General features: G+C 36.7%; 3 protein-coding genes across 4 annotated transcripts in view; 2 read left to right on the forward strand and 1 right to left on the reverse strand.

Moving 5' to 3' along the window:
• LOC139964962 (unhealthy ribosome biogenesis protein 2 homolog) overlaps nt 1-803 on the forward strand; it is a 36,568-nt gene extending 35,765 nt beyond the window's left edge. Inside the window, exon 25 of the mRNA XM_071967078.1 lies at nt 83-803. Within this exon, the coding sequence (XP_071823179.1) occupies nt 83-238 (156 nt within the window). The 3' untranslated portion in view covers nt 239-803. The remainder of the gene's footprint in view (nt 1-82) is intronic.
• On the reverse strand, nt 388-9,957 carry LOC139964964 (receptor-binding cancer antigen expressed on SiSo cells-like). 2 transcript variants are annotated; one of them, XM_071967080.1, is made up of 5 exons: nt 9,798-9,957; nt 6,395-6,566; nt 3,765-3,908; nt 3,320-3,427; nt 388-2,985 (listed from the first exon to the last, which is right to left on the reverse strand). In XM_071967080.1, exons 2-5 carry the CDS (start codon nt 6,554-6,556, stop codon nt 2,773-2,775), a joined length of 627 nt encoding a protein of 208 aa, XP_071823181.1. In that variant the 5' UTR covers nt 6,557-6,566; nt 9,798-9,957; the 3' UTR covers nt 388-2,772. The 2 variants fall into 2 exon arrangements, with proteins under 2 accessions (XP_071823181.1, XP_071823182.1); XM_071967081.1 differs by lacking the exon at nt 9,798-9,957 and adding an exon at nt 9,649-9,791.
• Nucleotides 9,958-12,048: 2,091 nt separating this feature from the next.
• On the forward strand, nt 12,049-19,528 carry LOC139964968 (platelet-activating factor acetylhydrolase IB subunit alpha2-like). Its single transcript, XM_071967086.1, has 4 exons — nt 12,049-12,257; nt 13,117-13,323; nt 14,718-14,840; nt 15,301-19,528. The coding sequence occupies exons 1-4, from the start codon at nt 12,186-12,188 to the stop codon at nt 15,553-15,555; spliced, it is 657 nt and encodes a 218-aa protein (XP_071823187.1). The 5' UTR covers nt 12,049-12,185; the 3' UTR covers nt 15,556-19,528.
• The last annotated feature ends 1,081 nt before the right edge of the window (nt 19,529-20,609 follow it).

The following is a 20,609-nucleotide window of genomic DNA, read 5'->3' on the forward strand; positions in this document are numbered from 1 at the left end:
CCTGTTTGGACTCTATTCATTATTAACACCTAACTTTATTCATTATTAACACCTAACTTTCTGTTTCTTAATTTCTTCTCAGAAACCTCTCATCCTTGGCATTTACAATCTGGTAGATTCCAGTGACTTTAAAAGTCTTTCTCTAGTTCAGAGAACCATGCCAACTGATTTGCAAGAAGTTTACAAATCTTTTATGGGCGATTACTACAAGTACCATCGGTTTAAAGGAAATATTTAAATGTAGAAAAGAACTAGTTGTGACTCTGTAAGGCTATATGAAGGTGTACTCCTCTAGGTTATAAACAGATATTGTATTTTCTAGGGAGTTTTCCATTTGGCTACAGTGGTCTATTGACAGTTGTACATTAACAGAATACATAAATCAAATTCAATAATGAATAAAGTGTATTTGACACCAAAAGAAGTTAGCTATTCTGGTACTGTATAACATCAATTATAAAAAAAAGAAAGAGTGAAACTTAAAGGAATGTAAATCTTCCCACAATGCATACAGTACGTCCATTAGGCTTGTTAATCTACAAACAATTACACCATTTCTTGTTATCATGAATTAAACCCATGACAACATTAACCCAATCTTGATCAACAACTTTATATTTGTCACTATTAACTTTGATACTAGACCCAGTCTTTTGTCTACATTAAGAAAATCCAATACTAAAAACAGCATTTTGCCCAGAATATGTTAAGCACTCACCCTATTTAACAGTTTAGTTCTCCAAATTAACTCAAGGAGCAAGTAATTATTGCATAAATATAATATTACTTTGTCTTGGATAAAACCATTAGAGTATGATGGTAAAGGGTGTTCAAAACAAGGCTGTTCAATAGAGCTTTAAAGCTTAAATATTTGTAGAAGATACTACCTTTTAATCCCATGTGACCTTGAATGTTTTGTGATCATACTGTAGGTACAGCTGATGTCTTTAACTGTCCTTAACTTGGTCAAAGTACACTCAAACATTAAAAATGATGTTAAGTTTTAAGATACTCTATTACACAAGTTTGCAATAATAGCATGGCCAGACAGTGTTGGGTTCTCAGTGTTGTGAAAAGCAATGAAATTTATGACAGTATATAGATCCTCCTAATATGAAAACAACTTATGGCAGCTATCAAGTTTATCAGTTATTACTAGTGATTTGGTGGGACACTTGTGAACTTAAGTATACAAGATATACATTAAAATTAGTTATATACTATTTAATTAGAATTAGTAATTACACATTAATATTACAACCTTTTCCTGAACATCAGTGGAAATAAGATGTATTACTCAACATTCCCTTTAAGATAAATACTCCTCTGGACTGAAATGTGAATGCCAATCAAATTCTGTACTCATTGTATGAAGCAAGGCATCATGTCTTTGGTATTTATTTCAATAAACATGAAAAAGAAAGAAAACAGTGCTTGTCTGTGCTTTATACCAATTCTTTTTATGGTATGATTATTTTGAGAGCAAGGATCTGTTTCTGAGGAAGTTCACAGCACCAGCCATCAGCCGCAGTTAACATTGAATTACAATTGTAAGTACCTGTGTTGGTGTGACCTCCCAACACCTTAAATAATGACAAGACCAACTTGAGTATCATTTCATATGTAGATTAATTGCTGATATGAAATTATGGTTGATCTTGATCAAGTTTGTAAAAGTTTTGTAAACGTATCTTTAATTTCTTCAGATTTTTTATAACCCTGCCCCAAGATTAATACAACAAACTAGTACTATCGGCTTTGTTCAAATGGCTCTGATAGAAGGAGAAGTTTCATTTTCATAAATGCAAAACAGTTGTTTTACACAGCATTTCACAGTTTGTTAAGTCTAAACAATATGCTGTTTCTGATAGCCCTCCTCACAGCATGATATTACTGTACTTGTATGGATCACTATCACAACATCTTTCACAAAGTTTTCTAATCCTCTTGGGAAACAGCATAATGTCAGTCACATGATCATCCCAGCAGACAAATAAGACTGCTATGCAGCTGCTCAGATCACAAAGTCAATTGTTCAAAAAAAAGGTCACTTAGACTTGCTCCACAAGAAATTGTTCCCTTTCCTATAGAAACTGTTTTTTACAAAGTTTCTATTAAGTAAGATTTCATCAGCCTTCCAAGCTGGTCATGATTGTAAACACATTTTTTTAGATATTTCTATATTTATGGCAGATATTAAATTACACAATGAAGTTGAAATTGGCAGTGCCTTATTCTAGAAATAAGCATTACATGGACACAGAATAGCAACATCCCATAAATACCATTTCCTACAACATGTGATTTGTTAAGAAAGATCAACATCACAAGATTTTCTTCCCAATATGCTGATACAAATCGTAAAGATAGTAAACATTCACTTAACACATAACTTTTTGTATGATATTTTGCAGTCTGAGTGACTCCACATGATCAACTATAGGATAAAGTAACAAGTGAACATTTAGATGATAATACAAATGATTGAAATGGCTCCTTTTGTTTAGTTCACTCTTTTTCTGCTGCTGTGCTTATGAGGTGAGATGAAACGGTATAACTTCAATAAAGGCTACCATTCTGTAGCTAACAAGAACTGTTAGAGCTACTCCTAACGCTCTGTATTATGTCTTTGTTTTCTTCATGTTGCAATCAGTGTTGTTTGCAGCCGGTATACCTTTGATATATTTCTCTTTTCCCTGTATGGGTATAATAACCTCAGCAGCTCAGTCTCCTATGGCAAGAATATAAGCATATTCTATATGTATTTGCTGACTAAGTAAGCTTGACAGCTAATTTTGAGCTTCCTCTCTGACTATTTCTTTGGGCTTCCCGCTCGGCTTTCTTTCTCTGTTGTTCGGCTAATCTTCTCTGTCTTTCTGCTTCTTTCTTCTCTTTTAAAAAACTGTCAGCATCTATTCCCAAATCATCATCTTCTGCCTCATCCTCCCAGCCACCTGTAGATTCTGTCCAAGCTGCCAACTCTCCCTGTAGATAGAGAAGAGATGAGACTAGTTAATAACATCAATCACTTTCAGCTGCAGACAATCTTCTTTAAGTACATCACTTTTTCATGCTCAATATTGCAACACAAATGCCACCTTTCTGTCAGCTTTTATCTGCAGCACCAAAACCTTGGTCATATATTTAAATGAGCCCATCACTTCTGTCTAGCTCACAGCATAGCAAAGAGTCTTCATGAGGTTATGATATGATCACTCATTTGATTTTGAATTTGAATGAACCACTGTTCAAGGTGATTTTTATGTAACAAGACATTCTGTGACTCACAGACCCTGAAACTTTACTTAATAATACTCACAGACAAGTTTGCTGTGTCATCAACTCCCAAAGAATATTTGGTTTGCAATCCAGTTGAGGAGGATGGATATCTTGCTGCAGATGTAGCAGTTTTCTTCCGTATGAGGGCCTATGAAGGGAAGTAAATGATGGTACTGTACTGTATGTTAAAACACTAATTGCGTTAAGCATGTTTAAAGCTCACTTTTCCTAGCTATGAAAGATCCTGATGATGTTTCTGATCAGTGATTATATTAGCCAATGTATGGTCAGATTATACTTAATCTGTATTACTATGTTAATAAGACTTCCTTAGCTTTAAATAAATACAACACAGGCTGATTTTAACTCATATATAATTTAAAGCCAAACAAGATTTGTACACACACATATTACATCTTATTAGGGTCATTAGTTGCCCAAACAGTTGAAAGTTAAATAAAGCTGCCCTTTGACTGGCTACATACTGCTTTCTTAAAACTGGGAGTCATGTCTGCAAAAAAGTCTGGTTCCATCTCTGTTTCCTGTTGAGAATCTTGGGCAGGGTCTACTCTTACCCCAGTAAGGCCACCTCCGTCATCATCCCATGTTTCCCAGTTCTGAAGCTCTTCCTAAAAATGAACAAATCAATGCTACTGTAGTTAGCTGACAACCGTGAAGGTCCATGCAAATGCCATTCTTAACAACAGTTCCTCTTCATAAAATTATCAATTGAACTTATCATGGGAGAAGCACTTTACTTTTCAATTCCAAATTCACAAGGTATTAAGGTTAAATATTTTCAAGGGTGGCCAGTGTGTTTCTTCAAGAATTAAGTTGCTTTAGAAAGGTTAGGGCAGGGGTGACAGAGGCTAAGGGATTTCCTTTTGTGATGATTAGACAATCAGGTTTGAAGTTAGGTGGTGCAAATGTCTTGCATCAACAGTACACTGGGATTAAAAATGTAAATAATGAAGCCAATTACTCAATATTCAGTGCACTGCAAATTGTTGTCAGATACAGCTATATAGTTAGGAGTTAATTAACAGTTAACATCATATTTGGGCAAATATTTGGACAATATCTGTCACTAAATATACTTGTTGTAATAACAAGCACTAATAACGGCAACTGTAGTAGGTTAAAGTCAAGTGTTTTGTGTCAAAGTAAATCCTGAGGTCTTTAACATTGAGAATTCAGAGCAGTTTAAGATATTGTGCAGTAATTTCTGATTAAACTTAGATACATATGACATCTTAAACAACATCTTAAACCTGTACCAATTAAGTATGGTGAGAGCATGGATGTATAACAAGATAGTGAGAGCAATGAAAGATTACCCTGACATGGTGTAAACTTTTAGGAAGTACTAATTAGGCTCTTAAAAATGCTAATCATTTTCAATTCCATAACAACAATATCAATTCAGATCTGACCAATTAGCTGCTTTTCTGTACACTATATCCTTGCACAAAATGTCAGAGATTGCATTCTGCTAGCCTTAAACAACCATTGACTTGAAGCAAATTAGAAGTCTTGAAAACAAAATGTATCCAGCTACAGTGCTTTTAATGTTTTAACCCCTTGCTGACCTCACATGACCTTTGACCTTCACAAAGGATTACTGGGCTCTTGTACTCATTATAGGAAATTTATATATGCCAATATGACATCTGATGAAACTGACTATCTTATGATGTCATGTTTAAAGTATCCAAGTGTATCTTCTGCTGAACCCAAACGACCTTTACCCTCCACCAAAAACAATAGGGTTCTTACACTCATTATAGAGAAGCCATAGCTATATATACCAGCTACTACAGATTTCTACCTGGAAATATCATATTTACATAGCGCTCAAGCTTTGACACCTGACACCTTTGACACCTGACACCAAGCTTTGACCTTAAATGAACTCTGACCTAAATCAAATTGTGTACAAACTGCGTATAAATTACACAATGTATCATACCTTGCATACGACCTCCTTTCATGTTCTGGTTCTGGAGATATAGCACTTTTGGTATATTCACATTTTGCTCTCTACTGACCACAAGTGACCTTTAACCTCCCACAAACAATAGGGTTTACTGAACTAACTACAAGAAATCCACATGACAAATATAAGAACTGCCTATGGGACCTTCTTTGAGATATTGTTTACACACTTTTTTCCCTCTGTTGACCTCAAATGACCTTTGACATTCATGAACCAGAATGCAAAAATGCATTGTGGTTTCGATGATGTAACATTGGCAGTTTTCTTCATGAATCTGACGTAATGTATAGTGAGGGTGTACAACATACTTGATTTTAGTAATTAATACAGCACTTGAAAAGCAGTGTGCTGTGACAAGCAATAAATTCACAATGACACAGGCTGTCCTGAAATGACCATTGACCTCAACAACATGCTTCTTGTACTAAATCTGATAGATACATCAACATACTAAATATGACATCTGTATATACTTGGTGAAATACTATGTGAAACATGGTTTTTCACCATGTGACCTCTGGTGAACTCAAACTACCATTGACCTCCGCCCACAACTTTAGTCTTGTACTCAATGTGATACAATTACATACCAAATATGCCATATGTCCAAGCTTCCCAAGTTGCGATATGTTTAGGAAGCTGTGTTAGTGTAGAGAGACAGGTAAGAGGGGAGTGAAGTAAATGTTTTTGCATTTGTTGACTTCAAATGACATTTGACCTCCACCAAAAGCAATAATAGGCTCGTTAATTGTGATATGGTACATCTACATATATTGAGATAATGTGTTTACAAGGTTTTCACAATTTGACATCTGATGACCCCAAATGACCTTTGACTCCACCAAAAACAAAAGGCTTTTTGTACTCAATATGGTACTTCTACACACTTAATATGAAATTGGTCTGACCTTCCCTTCTTGAGATATCATGTTTACAAGCTGGGGGTCACAAATGCACTCACAAGCACACATACACATAAGCCATCATGAATGCATAGGTTACGATTATCATCGAACCAAAAACTGAGTAGTCTAGTCCAAATTAACACAGAAATATACAAAGATGCATGTTGATAAGTTGATAAACAATACAGCACTTGAACACACAGATATACTCTACCTCTTGTTCTGTAGAATCCTCCTGGCCATCTGGTCCTTGTCTTTTAGTGATGGGTAAATCAAGTTTTTCCTTACTTGATTTTCTAAATATAATGCTTTTCAGTAAACCTAAGAAGGCTGCTAGACAACTGCACAAGATCCATTTGTTGAAACGCATGGCCATTCTTCAGAATCTATGGAAATAAGCAAACCAGAAAAGCCAATTAGTTCAGTGATTTCTTGCCACATTTTATATGAGAACAATCAAGAGTAACACTGCACTTGGGCTTTTAAGTGCTGACTATAATTGACTTCAAGTGATTAGTACTAATGAGAACCAATATATGAATGTTATATCAACATCATTAATTGTTTATGTTTAATAGTTTGTGTATTTATAAAGTTAATCCAACCTATTGATTCTGCAGTTATCCTGTTGACAAGCCGGTTTCGAGACTTTTAGTGCTTCCTCGAACCTTTGACCTTACCAATTTGACTGGGATCTTGTACTTATTAGGGAGTATCTACTACTTACTGTAGTATAAAGTTCAAATGAGTTGCACATCTTGCGTCAATTCAGGTTTAATAGGTTTTCAGAGTTGACCTCATATGACCTTGATCTCCACCAATTTCAAAACATTCCTCGTTATTACTGAGGTGAATCTACATGTACCAAGTATGAGGTTCAAACAAGTTTTGAGTTAGCATTTATCGTGATTAGAAGATGTTAAGAGTCAGTTGACCTCAAATCACATGTGCGTGTTGGTTTCTTGCATTTTACCTTTGTGACTTTTTACAGGAAATTTGGACTTCAGTGCAGACATAGATATGGCCCCCCCCCCCCAAAAAAAAACCCTTGCCAATGACCTTGTCTGACCGTTATATATTATTTATTGAGGAAACCTACTGCATGGTGTGAAAGTGGTCTCTCTTTATGCAGACAGATATGTACATGACTTGGATGTTTTGTGTATGTTTTATATTAAAGGGAGACAATGTAAAACTTATGTTGAAGAGAAAAATATTGTACTGTTAATTGAAAATCCTATCTCAATATCTGGTCCCTAAGTGGTAATTGTTGATTGAATGTACAGCTAGTTTTTTTGGCAAAATCTTCCCTTATTACGTGCATTGATCATACAGTAGTTGGTGGTTTGTGCTTCAAATGCTTTTAGACTACTTTAATTGCTTCTTGCTTTATCCTTGAAACCTGAACATTTGAAAGTTCTGCTTTTACCATCCATGTTATTTATTAAACAATTATTATCTGTGGATCGATGATTCAGATATTATCAGCAAAAACACACTTCAGCTCAATTGGCCGGATAACATTAATAGTAAGTCTGATATTGACACAAGAATTTACAAACTATCACTGCTTTTTTAACAGTTATAGTTTGCAATACAAATTACTAAGAGGTTATGGGTTTGCTAAGCAATCCACGTCAGCCACTGGAATATCCCTGACATTGGTTTGAATTTTGTTCAGCCTGTATGGATAAAACATATTATTCAAACAATAACTAATTCCACTTTAGACATACTAGAACTATTCCAGGTTAAGGTTTGCTTATAACATATTTTTTTACTTCTTTTCAAAAGTGTTTCATTGAGAGTGGTTTTTCAAATGTGAATGTACATTACTTGATGTAGCTCAGGGCTTCTCTAAAAGGCATATCTTTTGTAAGAAAGACACCCCCTTTATAGATAAACACTTTGTGCATTGAACAACAAAACAAAGACAGGTTCTGATCATTTCTTCACAAAAAAGATGAGGGTCTCATCTAGACATTTTCCTTCTGGTGAGAGCTATTTACCCATTTGTATGTTAACAAGGATGGCGTTCTTCGGCAGAAGCGGTGTAAAAACGGTATATTTTGACATTTTTGAAAAAACTATTCTCATTTTAAGAGCTATATACCATGCCTAGATGTAAGCTTAGTAATGTATATGCAAAATAAACAGCGTTTGTGTCACCCATGTAACACATGCATGATATTCAAGTTTTTTTTTAGATTCCAAGTGTGAGATAAAATGTTGAATTGGAAGCCACCAGACCTGATGATGTAATCCATAAGCCCTTCTCCAATATTTGTGGAAAATAAAATAACTAAAATAGGCTTAAAAGAACACTTCTACTCTTTGGGATTCGTAAGTTCAACCGGTGATATAACCCTGTGTGCGTCATGAAGAGAGGAACCAGTTGTTACTGAGGGTGCGTGCGTCTGTTGTAGAGGGAATCTCACCGAGGGTGCGTGCTATGGTCACAAAGAGAGGAACCTGCTCTTACTGGGGTTGCGTTCTTCTGTCGTAGAGGGAATCCAGACACTGAGGGTGCATGCAATCGTCACATAGAGAGGAACCTGTTCTTACTGAGTGTGTGTGCGTCCGTTGTAGAGGGAATCTCACTGAGGGTGCATGCAATCGTCACATAGAGAGGAACCTGTTCTTACTGAGTGTGTGTGCGTCTGTTGAAGAGGGAATCTCACCAAGGGTGCAGGCATGCGTCACGTAGATAGGAACCTGTTCTTACTGTGGGTGTGTGCGTCTGTTGTAGAGGGAATCTCACCAAGGGTGCAGGCATGCGTCACGTAGAGAGGAACCTGTTCTTACTGAGGGTGCGTGCGTCTGTTGTAAAGGTAATTTCACCGAGGGTGCAGGCATGCGTCACGTAGAGAGGAACCTGTTCTTACTGAGGGTGTGTGCGTTTGTTGTAGAGGGAATCTCACCAAGGGTGCAGGCATGCGTCACGTAAAGAGGAACCTGTTCTTACTGAGGTTGCGCTCGTCTGTCGTAGAGGGAATCTTACTGAGGGTGCGTGTCACTTCGAGAGGACTCTGTCTTACTGAGGGTGCATGCTTCCATCGTAGAGGGAATCTCACCGAGGGTGCTTGCGTCGGCTCTGGCAGGAATCACATAGAGGGTGCGTGCGTCGGTGACGACCAGCTTCCATATATATTTATATATGTAATAGGGGAGTTCTGACTTACATTGTTATGTTGAATTTGATCCGGTATGTAATCTACAAAATCGGTCATTTAATTCAACAATCAGAATCTTTTTAATTAACAATCAACTTTAGTTAACTCGATTTATTCAACTATATTATATATTTGAAAACAGTGTATCAACTCTTACGAACTTTCAATTAAAAACTATTCAATCAACAAGTACATTAAAATATTAAGGACTGTGTATCTATTCCCCAATCTTGTCAAGTAACGGTAACTACAATTCAGTCTATAACCTATGGCGGAATGGTATGGCGGTATGTACCTATGGCGGAATGGCACTACAACCGGCGTCCATACACCTAACTTCATTCGGATACTTAGGCTAGGCTTAGGCCTAGTCTACAACGTTTGATCTTCCTTTAAAAAAGGGATAGAGAATTTCGACCAAAAGTCAAACTGCATATGCTGCACCTGGAGTTTTTTTTTTTTCTTTTTCTCTGGTTTGGACAGTTCTCTCTCACCAGCTGGGGATCGTAATCTGAAATCACAAAAAAATGCCAGTGTCCAGAAATTGCATGGCAAAACTATCGCCTACACGTTTACACAGGTTGTGTCTTGTGTTCGTACGTATTATACTGTAGCATATGTTGAGTTATTTTGGTTTGGCTAGTTAATAGCATGTTCGATAGTGGGTTGTGGTCAGTCAAAGATTACGATTTCCGTCACACAGTGAACCTGTTTGAAGGTAGCAGCCACTAACAGCAGCCAATAGTGTATACATCAACGTTACGCGCCGTTGGCCATTGATGTTTGTACATTGTGACGAGCGCTGGGTACGGTTTGGTGGGAAAGTGGATCCCCAGCAGCCACTGAAGGGCAGACTCAATTAGCTGACATTAAAGGCATTGAAGACTCGCCCAAACCGCATGCTGCGCTCTGAAAAATTTCCGTTGCTTGCAAATGACGTGTTTTCTTGTCGCTACAAAATGCAGACAGTAATGAAACGCGATACCTTGTTATCTTTTATCTAGACCTGAGATGTCCACGCTGCTATATACACTGTGATGTGGGTATATTGACCGTAGCTGTATGTATTGACTGTAGGCCTACACTAGTTAGTGTCTAATTACCGACGGTAGCAAGCTGTGTGTGTATTTTCTGGGATCGATGGTGATGTCTAACACTTCTGTTACACCTCATTCGAAACTAGGTCAGATTACCGGTATGAGACGTTTCTTTGTTCGCGAGTCTTCACACCCTTTAACAAGACGGTTCCTTTTTCTGACCTGTTTTAAAGCGATAATAATTCACGCTATGCATAGCCTACTGTAAAAAGCCAAAAATGGCACCATAATGGAGATGAGATGTTGTTCTTTCATATTATATATATATATATATATATATATATATATATATATATATATATATATATATATATATATATATATATTATATATTCGAATTCTGCATCCATAGTCAACTTAAACTTGTGATCCTGCCCAAACTTGTGGAGAAAGGCGTAAATTGCGGCAATTTTTAAACCAAACGTTTACCCCTCCCCCCCCCCCCCCAATGTCTAAACAATTAATTTATGAGAATATGCAACAGTCACGTTTGGTACAATGACGTGGTGTGAAAAAAACAGTCAGTAGTACTCTGATTTATTGAATACCGATGGCTACAAACCGTTCGATCCTAGTATGGGAAGGGGATGCAAATATGAAACGCGCCGTAATGTGCATGTTACGATCTAAAAGAATTATTATTTCAAAATCGATTTAGTTGAGTTATCGACCTAGTTGAGATGTCCGGCTTGCACCACATTAAAGTAGAAAGATTTTTCTTTCACGTTGTATATCTCTACTATCGGTAACAAAACCGATTTCTTTACCAAAAGCAGGGGCGGATGCAGGATTTGTGACAGGGGGGGGGGGGGGTCTGACTGGTCCAGCCGCGCCTCGGAACGTAAGACTATCTAAGCGGAGCGCCACTATCGGTTGGCGCGGAGCGTACCATAACATTTTTGGCTCTGCAAACCCCCCCCCCCCCCCAGATGGCCGGAAACGGCACTTCCCGAGTATTCTAAGCTGCATGTACCTAGCCTGAAAATATGGATCTCATGTCTGCAATTTCTCAATTGATGAGAAAAAAACAATCTATGAAATATGGTAATACATATCAGATGAGTTGAGATGATACAAAAATCATAATGCCTTTAGCCCCCCCCCCCCCCTCTTTACTCAAAAAAAATCTGTACGCTCCGCGCCAACCTGTGGTGGCTCTCCGCTTAGATAGTGTCAAAAGCGCCCCTACAGACAATTCTCGCCCCCTCTGACCAATACCCCTAGCTCCGCCACTGGTTAGCACCACATTAAAGTAGAAAGGTTCCTCTTTCACGTGGCATATCTCTACTATCGGTAACAAAAGTTTTAACCCCGACGTAATGAATGATCCCCAAAAAATATTTTTTAAATCGATTAATTTGAATTTTCGACGTAGTTGAGACGTGGTACTAAATGCGGTGCTAACCGGACATCTCAACTAGGTCCATATCTCAAATTAATCGATTTAGATAAAACGAAAACAAAAAACAATACCTTTCTTATTTATGCACTAAATTGAACAACACACTCGACCGCAGTGTCGTTATAACACACACACACACGGCGGCAGTACTGTGTGTCATGGCTTTTAGTGTCTGCTCTTAGTGGCTGCTACCTTCAATGAGGCCACTATTAAACATCTGCTGCCATAGGACAAACAGTTCAGTTAAATGTCAGAGAAAATAGGCCTAGATAACGTTCAAGTTTTAAAGAATTAAACTGGTTGTCTCACCCTCTAGGTTAGTCTCCGTCGAACATGAGTTCAGAAGGAGCTGATGTCGCGGCTGAAGTCGTGGATGTTCAAGGAGACAGAAGATGGATGGATCTTGTAAACATTTTTTTGTCATTGCATAGACTAGACTTGTTTAGCGTCAACAGGGCTACATAATACTGTAGGCTAGGCTAGGCTAGCATATATTTCAACTTTGGGTTGGCCCAACTCAGTAACCAACTGAACTGTTATAATAATAATGTTACATGGAATTCATGAAAACTTGAGTTAGCATAAAATAAAATCGCAATCAATAACACAATGTATCTGGGCTTTCATACATAAAATGGCATGCTAATGTAGGCCTAGCTGATAGGCTTGTATGGCATTTGTTGTGGTGATATGATGTTGGATGTACTTAGACCTAGGCCTACTGTAGCATAGCCTTTGTTGATGTGACTGCTTCTCCCAATATTGTTAGCCAGACCAGTTAGGCCTAAGGGTGGTCATAATACCCCATAACTCTACCATCTTTGTTGGTACTATTGTGTAGTAGCATATGCTAAATAATAACACAATCATGACCATGTAAATTTTGGGTCATTCCGTGTCAACTCACGGATGGCTGTGGTTCGACCTCTTCTTAAAAGTACCAAATTTATTGTGTCATTCATTGGACCACAACATACTGCAAAATCTGATGATTTGATATGGAATGACCCTTTTAGTCAATGATTGAAAAAAAAAATCAATCAAAGGCAGGGGTTTCATTAATGTTTGCATAAAAAGTTAGGTTAAAGTTTTTATCAGGGAGGGGCGAAGATTGATATCAATCTTCACCCCTCCCTGATAAAGAAAAACATATCATAACAACCCGTAAATATGTAAAAACATGAGATCTACTGTTAGAATGAAGTTGTAGAAAACTGCAATATGTTACATTTAGTGTGTACATTTTATTGTAATCTAATTTCAGCATGAGCAATTTGTGAAAGATTCAAAGAATAAGGAACCAGATGTTCTATTTATTGGTGATTCCTTGATCGCACGATTGCAGCAGAGTATTGTTTGGTCAGAGCTTTTCGAACCTCTTCATTGCCTTAACTTTGGCATAGGAAGTGATACCACACAGAATGTGCTCTGGAGGCTTGAAAATGGAGAGATTGAGGATATCAAACCAAAGGTACAGTGGCATGTTTTACTTTTTGCTCTTCCGATCTGTTCAATTACAACTTTGAGCTAAAGTTGTTCAATTGATAACTGTATATCATGGTTACTTCTAACTGGTTACTTTCAAAACTGTTGACAAACTGCAGTTGACTGTGGGGATAATTGATCACTGTGAAAACGTTTGTGAATATATGGATGAAGTAAACATGGTTTATGCATGAAAACATACAATACCATTTTTGATTCCTTGCCAGAGGAAAAAGGTGACTGTGATGGCTTGTTTACTTGTGTACATGTATGATGCCTTCGCATGTAAAACACACTGGAAAAGTAGATCCATAGTGTATGAACTTCATATTTGGCATGCATCCTATTGAGCACTTAGAGCCCTATTGAATTTGCTGAAGATAAAGGTCATTTGAGGTCAACAGCGGTCAAAGTCTGAAACTGATAAATTTTGAAAACTTGCATGCATAATAAAGCATGGATGAAGTTCATACTTTATATGTTGAGCCACCTGGTAAGGCAAAAAACTCCAATGAAATAGGTCATTTAAGGTCAACATATGTCAAATTGTGAAAAGCTTTAACTACAATAACTTCAAAAGGAAATATTGGATGTGCCTATTACCACTGGTGTTCAAAGTGGAGGGTTGCCGAAAATGTTGACATGTTGTAGTTGACCATGTGGATAATTGTTGATCTATGATGACTGAGAAAACATGTATCAGTATGGATGAAGTAAACGGTTTAGGTATGAAAAGATACAATTCCAGTTTTGATTCCTTGCCAAAGGCAAAATGTTACCATTTTGCCAAAACTTATGGCGGTCAGAGGACATTTGAGGTCAACAGTGCCTGCTCAAAATATGAGAACCTAGGAAGCACTATAACTCCTAAAGCACAGCATGGTTGAACTTCGTACTTTGTATGTAGATTGTCCTTGGTGAGTGTAATAACACTAATTGAAATTTGTGGTGGCAAAATAACTTTTTGAGGTCAACATAGTGAAAAGTCTGAATAGCTTTTTAGCATGACAATTCTAAAGGTAAAAAAGCTTGGATAAATATACTGGTTGTGTAAATCAACCAATAAGAGTGTGCAACAATCCTATCGAGTAGAAAATTCAGCATTGTGAAAGATTTAGTGGGATTTCATTCCCTTTGATCATTTTCATTGACCGATTGTACTACTCATACCTCAGGAACTTATATTTTCAGGTGTTTAATATAAAGATTTAACATTTCATTTGACCAATGTTTTTGCTGATTTGCCCTACTGCATAGAAGTTACCTTTGTAGATAAATAAAGGGTTTCTTTTTTCTATGTATAGCCAACACTTATCATCTTGGAATGTTGTTCTACCGGTGGTCTTTTGCATACATATTTCACCGTTTTCCCCACACCAGGTAGTGGTCTTACTCATTGGTACCAACAACCATGCGCACACCGCTGAGGCAGTAGCTAAAGGAATCCAAGCTATTTCATTGTACATTCGATCAAAGCAGCCAACGGCACATTTATTAGTACTAGTAAGTTCTTCTCATTTTCATTTGGCAGAAAGACAAATTTCTTCATTAAGTTGATACATGTTGCTTGTCATAAAGATCTGTTTATATCTAGGCTGAGTACATTCATAAAGCAAAATGGCAGTCCCAAAAGGAAAAAGGCTGCAAGGACTACACAAAGGACAATGCCTTAGCTTTAATAGATTTGATTTTCATTGTCAAAGGTAATTGTTTTGCAAGTATGTTGTTGCCCGAGATTGTCAGAGATTTTAATGCTGGCTAAATAGCATAGTTGATCATTCAACAACAGTAATGTACTCAGTTGTTTTACTGTAAAGTTGTTCTCCTGATGACTTCACTGAGCATTGAAACCTGATAATAGTTTAGATCCCAGTGCCTGGGTATTGGCTGTTGTCTCACTGACTTACTCATAAAAGAGATGATCACATCTTGCCACTGTCTTGTGTGTGTTTTTCCCTGACAGGCCATTCCACCCAGAGGCAAGAATGACAACCCATTGCGAGCCAAGATGAAAAAAATCAACCAGCTGTTAGCTGAAGCGATACCAACCATCCCCAAAGCAGAGTATTTTGATCCGAAAATTGAATTTATTCAAGCAGATGGCTCATTAGATAGGTCAGACTTCTGTGATTTCCTTCACTTTACTTCAAAAGGCTACAGAAAATATTGTAAACCATTAGCGGACAGGCTAAGCCAACTGTTAGTAGTAGAAGATTGATGTCAGCAGAGTAGTTACGTCAATCAAATCTGGTAAATGTCGTTTGAGCCGTAGATACTGTACATAATGTGCATACTTGCTATAATGAGCTGAGATCACCTGGTGGTTGGTGGTAGCTTTCAAACAAGTTTCTGTTTTAAGTGTTTCGATATTGCAATGTTTAGTGTCTTCATTGTCAAAGATAAGGAGGCACAAATGTTGAACCACTGAACTAAGCAGTTTGAAGTCATAAAAGAATTGAAAAAGTTGAAATGATTCTTATTTCTGTATATAGTGGTAATAAAGGTAGAGGTAGCTTCATAGATGTTCTTGTGGGATAGTTTAATATTACAATGGTGTTATATGCCCAATAGTCCAAGCAAATGTCAGATAGGTGTAGCAATTAATTGTTCCAGTGCGATGTGTCCAGTTAGCCTTGGTCAGGTGTGTTGAAAAGTATAAAACTCAGTCAAATATGTGATTTCCTGTGGCTTATCAAAGAGAAAAAAGTGTTAAGTATTTCAAAGCAGTGTCTTAATTAGCCTTGTGAAAACAATCAACTTAAGCTGCCATCTTTTCTGATTTTCTTGCCGTAAACGTTGCGAAGGGATTTTTTATTTTTCTTGAAATGTTTAATTTCAGTAGGATTGTGTTGTGTAATTATGTATGAAATATTTTCAAGTAAGAGATTTAAGATGGTCTCCCCTTAAACTTTGTTCTAGTTTATCTAAAGTAGCTTATGAATTATGTATATTAAACTCTCAAAAAGACCAATTTTTGCAGCATTTCAGTAGCATGGGTTTATCCATGCCTACTGTAGGGAAGTTTTGGCAAAGTCAAGAAATTCGAACAGTTCATAAAATAAGTAGTTGTTTGTGATCAATTGGTAATTTAGCCCTAGTGTTCAAGTCTTGACTGATTCATGTGTAATAGATTATTAGTTTGAGCACTGAAAGGAGGTTAACTGAACCAGCAATCATCAGAAAGAGCCATTTCTATTTATTGGGAGAGTAGGTTCACCTGGTATAAGTAATGATAAGGATAAAGATAGCAGTTCTATTTGCTTTTTGCAAACAGAGAAGTATTAATATCATGCTTTTTTGTATCAAATGTAAAAGATTTTCCTCATTCATATGAGGTGCCAGAATATTGTGAAGTTTTTGCAAACTTAGGTTTGGCAGAAAAGCTGTGGACAGTGAATATTGTTCTGTTTAGAGTTGTTATGAAGGTTCCAAAAATGTAAATAAAATTGTACAGTTCAACTATTGCAAATGGTCAGCTTAGTTGAATAAGGAACTTATTCTAATGTAGCACTTGTAAGCAGGGATTCCATGTTACGTCAAATAAACTATGTTGTGTTTATTTTTTATTTTAGCCAAATCAGAAATGTAGCAATTTATCATTGTTTAATACCAGACCAAGTAATGTTTCTGTAATAATATTTTGAAAGAAGCTCGATGGGAGTTTGTGACATGGATCAACAATTTGTGATGGAATTGTTAGCTCAATTGGCATAGCAAATGATGCTTTTGCCATAGCAAAGTGTCTATGTGTCTCTCAACAACAGTTCAAATGCAGGAATTCCATTAATGTTTGCACAAAAAGTAGGTTAAAGGTCATACAGGGTCATGGTTATTGTCTAGTTGATAACATGAAACAATTGGTAGTTTAGTAAAAGAAAGAGCACTGGAATATGAAGACGAAGTATTTTAGTGACTAACAAGAAGAATGATTTAAGCCTGCATCTGTCAAACAGACCTGCTCAGGTAGTCAGCAACTATTGGTCAAGGGGCACAGCAAACTGTACAGAAAAATAGGTCAAAGGTCATCTTGAGCATTTTATAGAATGAAAAATATGGAGTAAGTTTCACAACATAGGTTTTCTGAAAGTGTTTGAACGCTCTCTTTAACCAACCATCACTTTATAGAGTAGGCCTCAAGCATGGTAAATTAGTTTATGACAACTTCTATTGAGTAGGAGTGGCCCTTTTATTTTTAGTGTGCAGTTCAAAGATCAGCAGAGGTGAAATTCTTTAAAGTCTTACACCTTCAGAGCCTTTCCACCTGAACAAAGTTTGTATTGCACAGAACATTCCTTGTGAGTATTGATATGTAACTACTGTAGTTATCAGTTAAGCTGCATTAAGCAATTCAGCTTTTTTGTTATAGGTAGCAGCGACTCAGAGTGTAGTTAATATGCTTTTATTTCTTCTTTCTCTAAAGTCTGTCTGGTAAGATATAAGCGTTACACAAAATGCCTAAAAGTAGACAAGCTTTGTGCATTGTGAAAGAAAAGGTTGTTCCTAGAATGATTACTGTAGTCCATAAATCATTTGGCTTCGTCTGCTTCAAATACGCTCAATCACATCAAATGGACAATTTTTTCAATCTCCACCCCTACCCCACCCAAGAATTATCATACATATTTATTCAGTTCTGTGTATGGTACATACCTTGCAATTATGGGAGTTGTGCAGTGTTAACTGAAAGTTAGCAATTTAGAAGCAGGACTGGCATTCAAAAAGGTGTTGTCATTTTGAGCAACTATTTGTCAGGAATGTACATTTAATGTCAGCTTGCAAGGCTCCAGCATGTGTTAGATTTGCAACATTTTTGAAGTAAACATGCTGTTGATAAGTTTGAAATGCACTTCAAACAATCCATTTAGATATAATTGTGATGTTGTGAGGAGTATATTGACATTGTTGTAGCTATAAATTAACAGGTGTGGCAATATCGTGCATTCTACTGTAGCTGTGGTGGCAGAATGTTGGCATTTCAACATCGTAAAGGTAAATCAATGTTATTATCTACTTTAGTTCTCACTTCTCATCCACCTTCTTTGCTGTCTGGTTTAATATACAATATGACCAGAGAGATCTGTACAGAAACTCTATGACAAAGGGATTGCTACCATACCCTTTATCACAGAGTAGAGTTTATATAGCAATTACTGATCATGCTTTTAAAAACTACCAGTAGGTTCTGTAAATGTCAACAAAAAATTTAATGACAGTATGTAAACTGCCAAATATCATACTATAAAGTGATTAGGTACTTTTTATGACAGCATTTTGTAGATATGAGGCTCATTTTCTTTTCTTTTTTTGCTTCTTCCAATCTTAGTCTAGCTAAGAATGTTCATGTACATTAAATTTACTCTGGTCATTCCAACTGCTGATAGCAACTGTCAGTACTTGAAAAAAAATAGTACTTTTATTATTGAAGCTCCATTTAAAATATGATTATTTTTAGCAATTATGTACCACACGGTTAGGTGGCCAGTCCAGATCTTACACCAATGAATAGATCGGTGGGTGTCTGACAAGGGATGGGTTCTCCAGCTTGTATAATTTCTAAAGTCAAAATCAATGTAATCCCTGTGACCACAATCATGAATTTAACCAGTATGTAGGTGAATGGTCAGGATGGTGGTGCTATCATAATGTGTTTCTGATGACAACATACACATGATGGATGTACAGTATGGACACGATTCTACTCATATTCATGTGACAACTGCTGCACACAATCATCTCCTCTCTATATTAGCCTGTGACATCTAAGGCTATGAAAAGTTTAGCGAAATTGTCTCATTTGTAATACAAAAATGCTAGGATGTCAGTGATAGATTGATATAGTACCCTCATCAACATTTGGAAGATGCTACTTGCGTTTGTCAAAATGTCACAATGCTCTGAGGAGATGGTATCCTTGTTTAAATTTTGAGGTAACATATTGTGTTGCTTTCTATGCAGCAATCTGTGATCTAAAAGCCATTATTTCATCACCAAACTGCCCACATATTTTCATGTAGTTTAATCTTCTGTACTGTTTAGTGTTAATTTTGTAGGCTTATTATCTGTATATGCCACGTTCTCTGCATGCGTTAGTAACTTCTTTGTCACCGTGGTCTGTGATGCAGTAACACAGCCCTCTGTCATGTAAAATACATTGATTTGTGGCAATGGAATGTACCATATCCGCCAATTAATATATAATTGTTTGTTCTCATCTTTCTACTCTATCATGGCTTATTTGATTACCTTTTATTTCAGTGCTCTGGTACAAGACTATGTCATCAGGCATCATCAGCAATAGTTACTCAGAGACATACCAAACCTTTGAGTTCAGTCACTGTTTACAATGATTCTCCTCTACCCAATCATTAAGTTTCCATGATCAGTAAATGACCACAAATCTAAGAAGGAAACCTGCCTTTAATCTTTGGTTACACTCTCAATGGTACACCTCCTTAAGGTAGCTATGCTGTGTTCATCTAGTCAACGATTTGATGGTTTTGATGATAAAGCATCTTTGTTTTTCAGCTCTCAGCACATATGACAAACACCAAATGAGTTTATAAATATTTCCAATCACTCCACTTTCAAACACTCATGCTTATGAATCAAGGTTACCATGACTATCTTATCACATGGTACATGAATTGCTTCTCTATGTTGACTCTTCTCCTAAATATACCGGGAGCCTGTATTAAAAGTTTCCAACTGTAACATCTATGACATTGCTATGACAGTTAATTTAAGGAAGGAAAATGTCATATCCATATTTAAGGGCACTGTATAAGTGGCTCGAAATCTACTACAGTGGGCAGGCCTTAACAGAAAATTCTTCTAAGGGCAATATCTTCAACTGTATGTCCGATTAAGTTCATTCTTGGTATGGTAATGTAGATACAGTAGTCAGTACACGTTCTTTTCAATAACCATTTTTACCTCATTTATTACTAATAAGTGGGTGGGGCTAAATTGGAAATTGTCAAATGACTTGTAACAGGATATCTCAACAAACACAAGTTGAATCAATGTCATACTTGGTAGATAGATTACCTACAGTATTATGAGTAGATGTGCCCTATTGGTTTTGGTTCCTATCTCATAAATATTAATAAGTGAGTTGGGGCTGCACCATAAAAGTGTTAAACTCAATATCTCTGCAACGATATGTCCGATTTCGTTTATACTGGTATTTTGATGTAACCACATATAAAGTACATGTTCCTTTCAACAAGAGCTTTTACCTTATTAATTTTCATGCATGGGTGGGGCTTAATG

Source organism: Apostichopus japonicus, chromosome 23 (genome assembly GCF_037975245.1).
Source record: "Apostichopus japonicus isolate 1M-3 chromosome 23, ASM3797524v1, whole genome shotgun sequence".
Taxonomy (NCBI): domain Eukaryota; kingdom Metazoa; phylum Echinodermata; class Holothuroidea; order Aspidochirotida; family Stichopodidae; genus Apostichopus; species Apostichopus japonicus.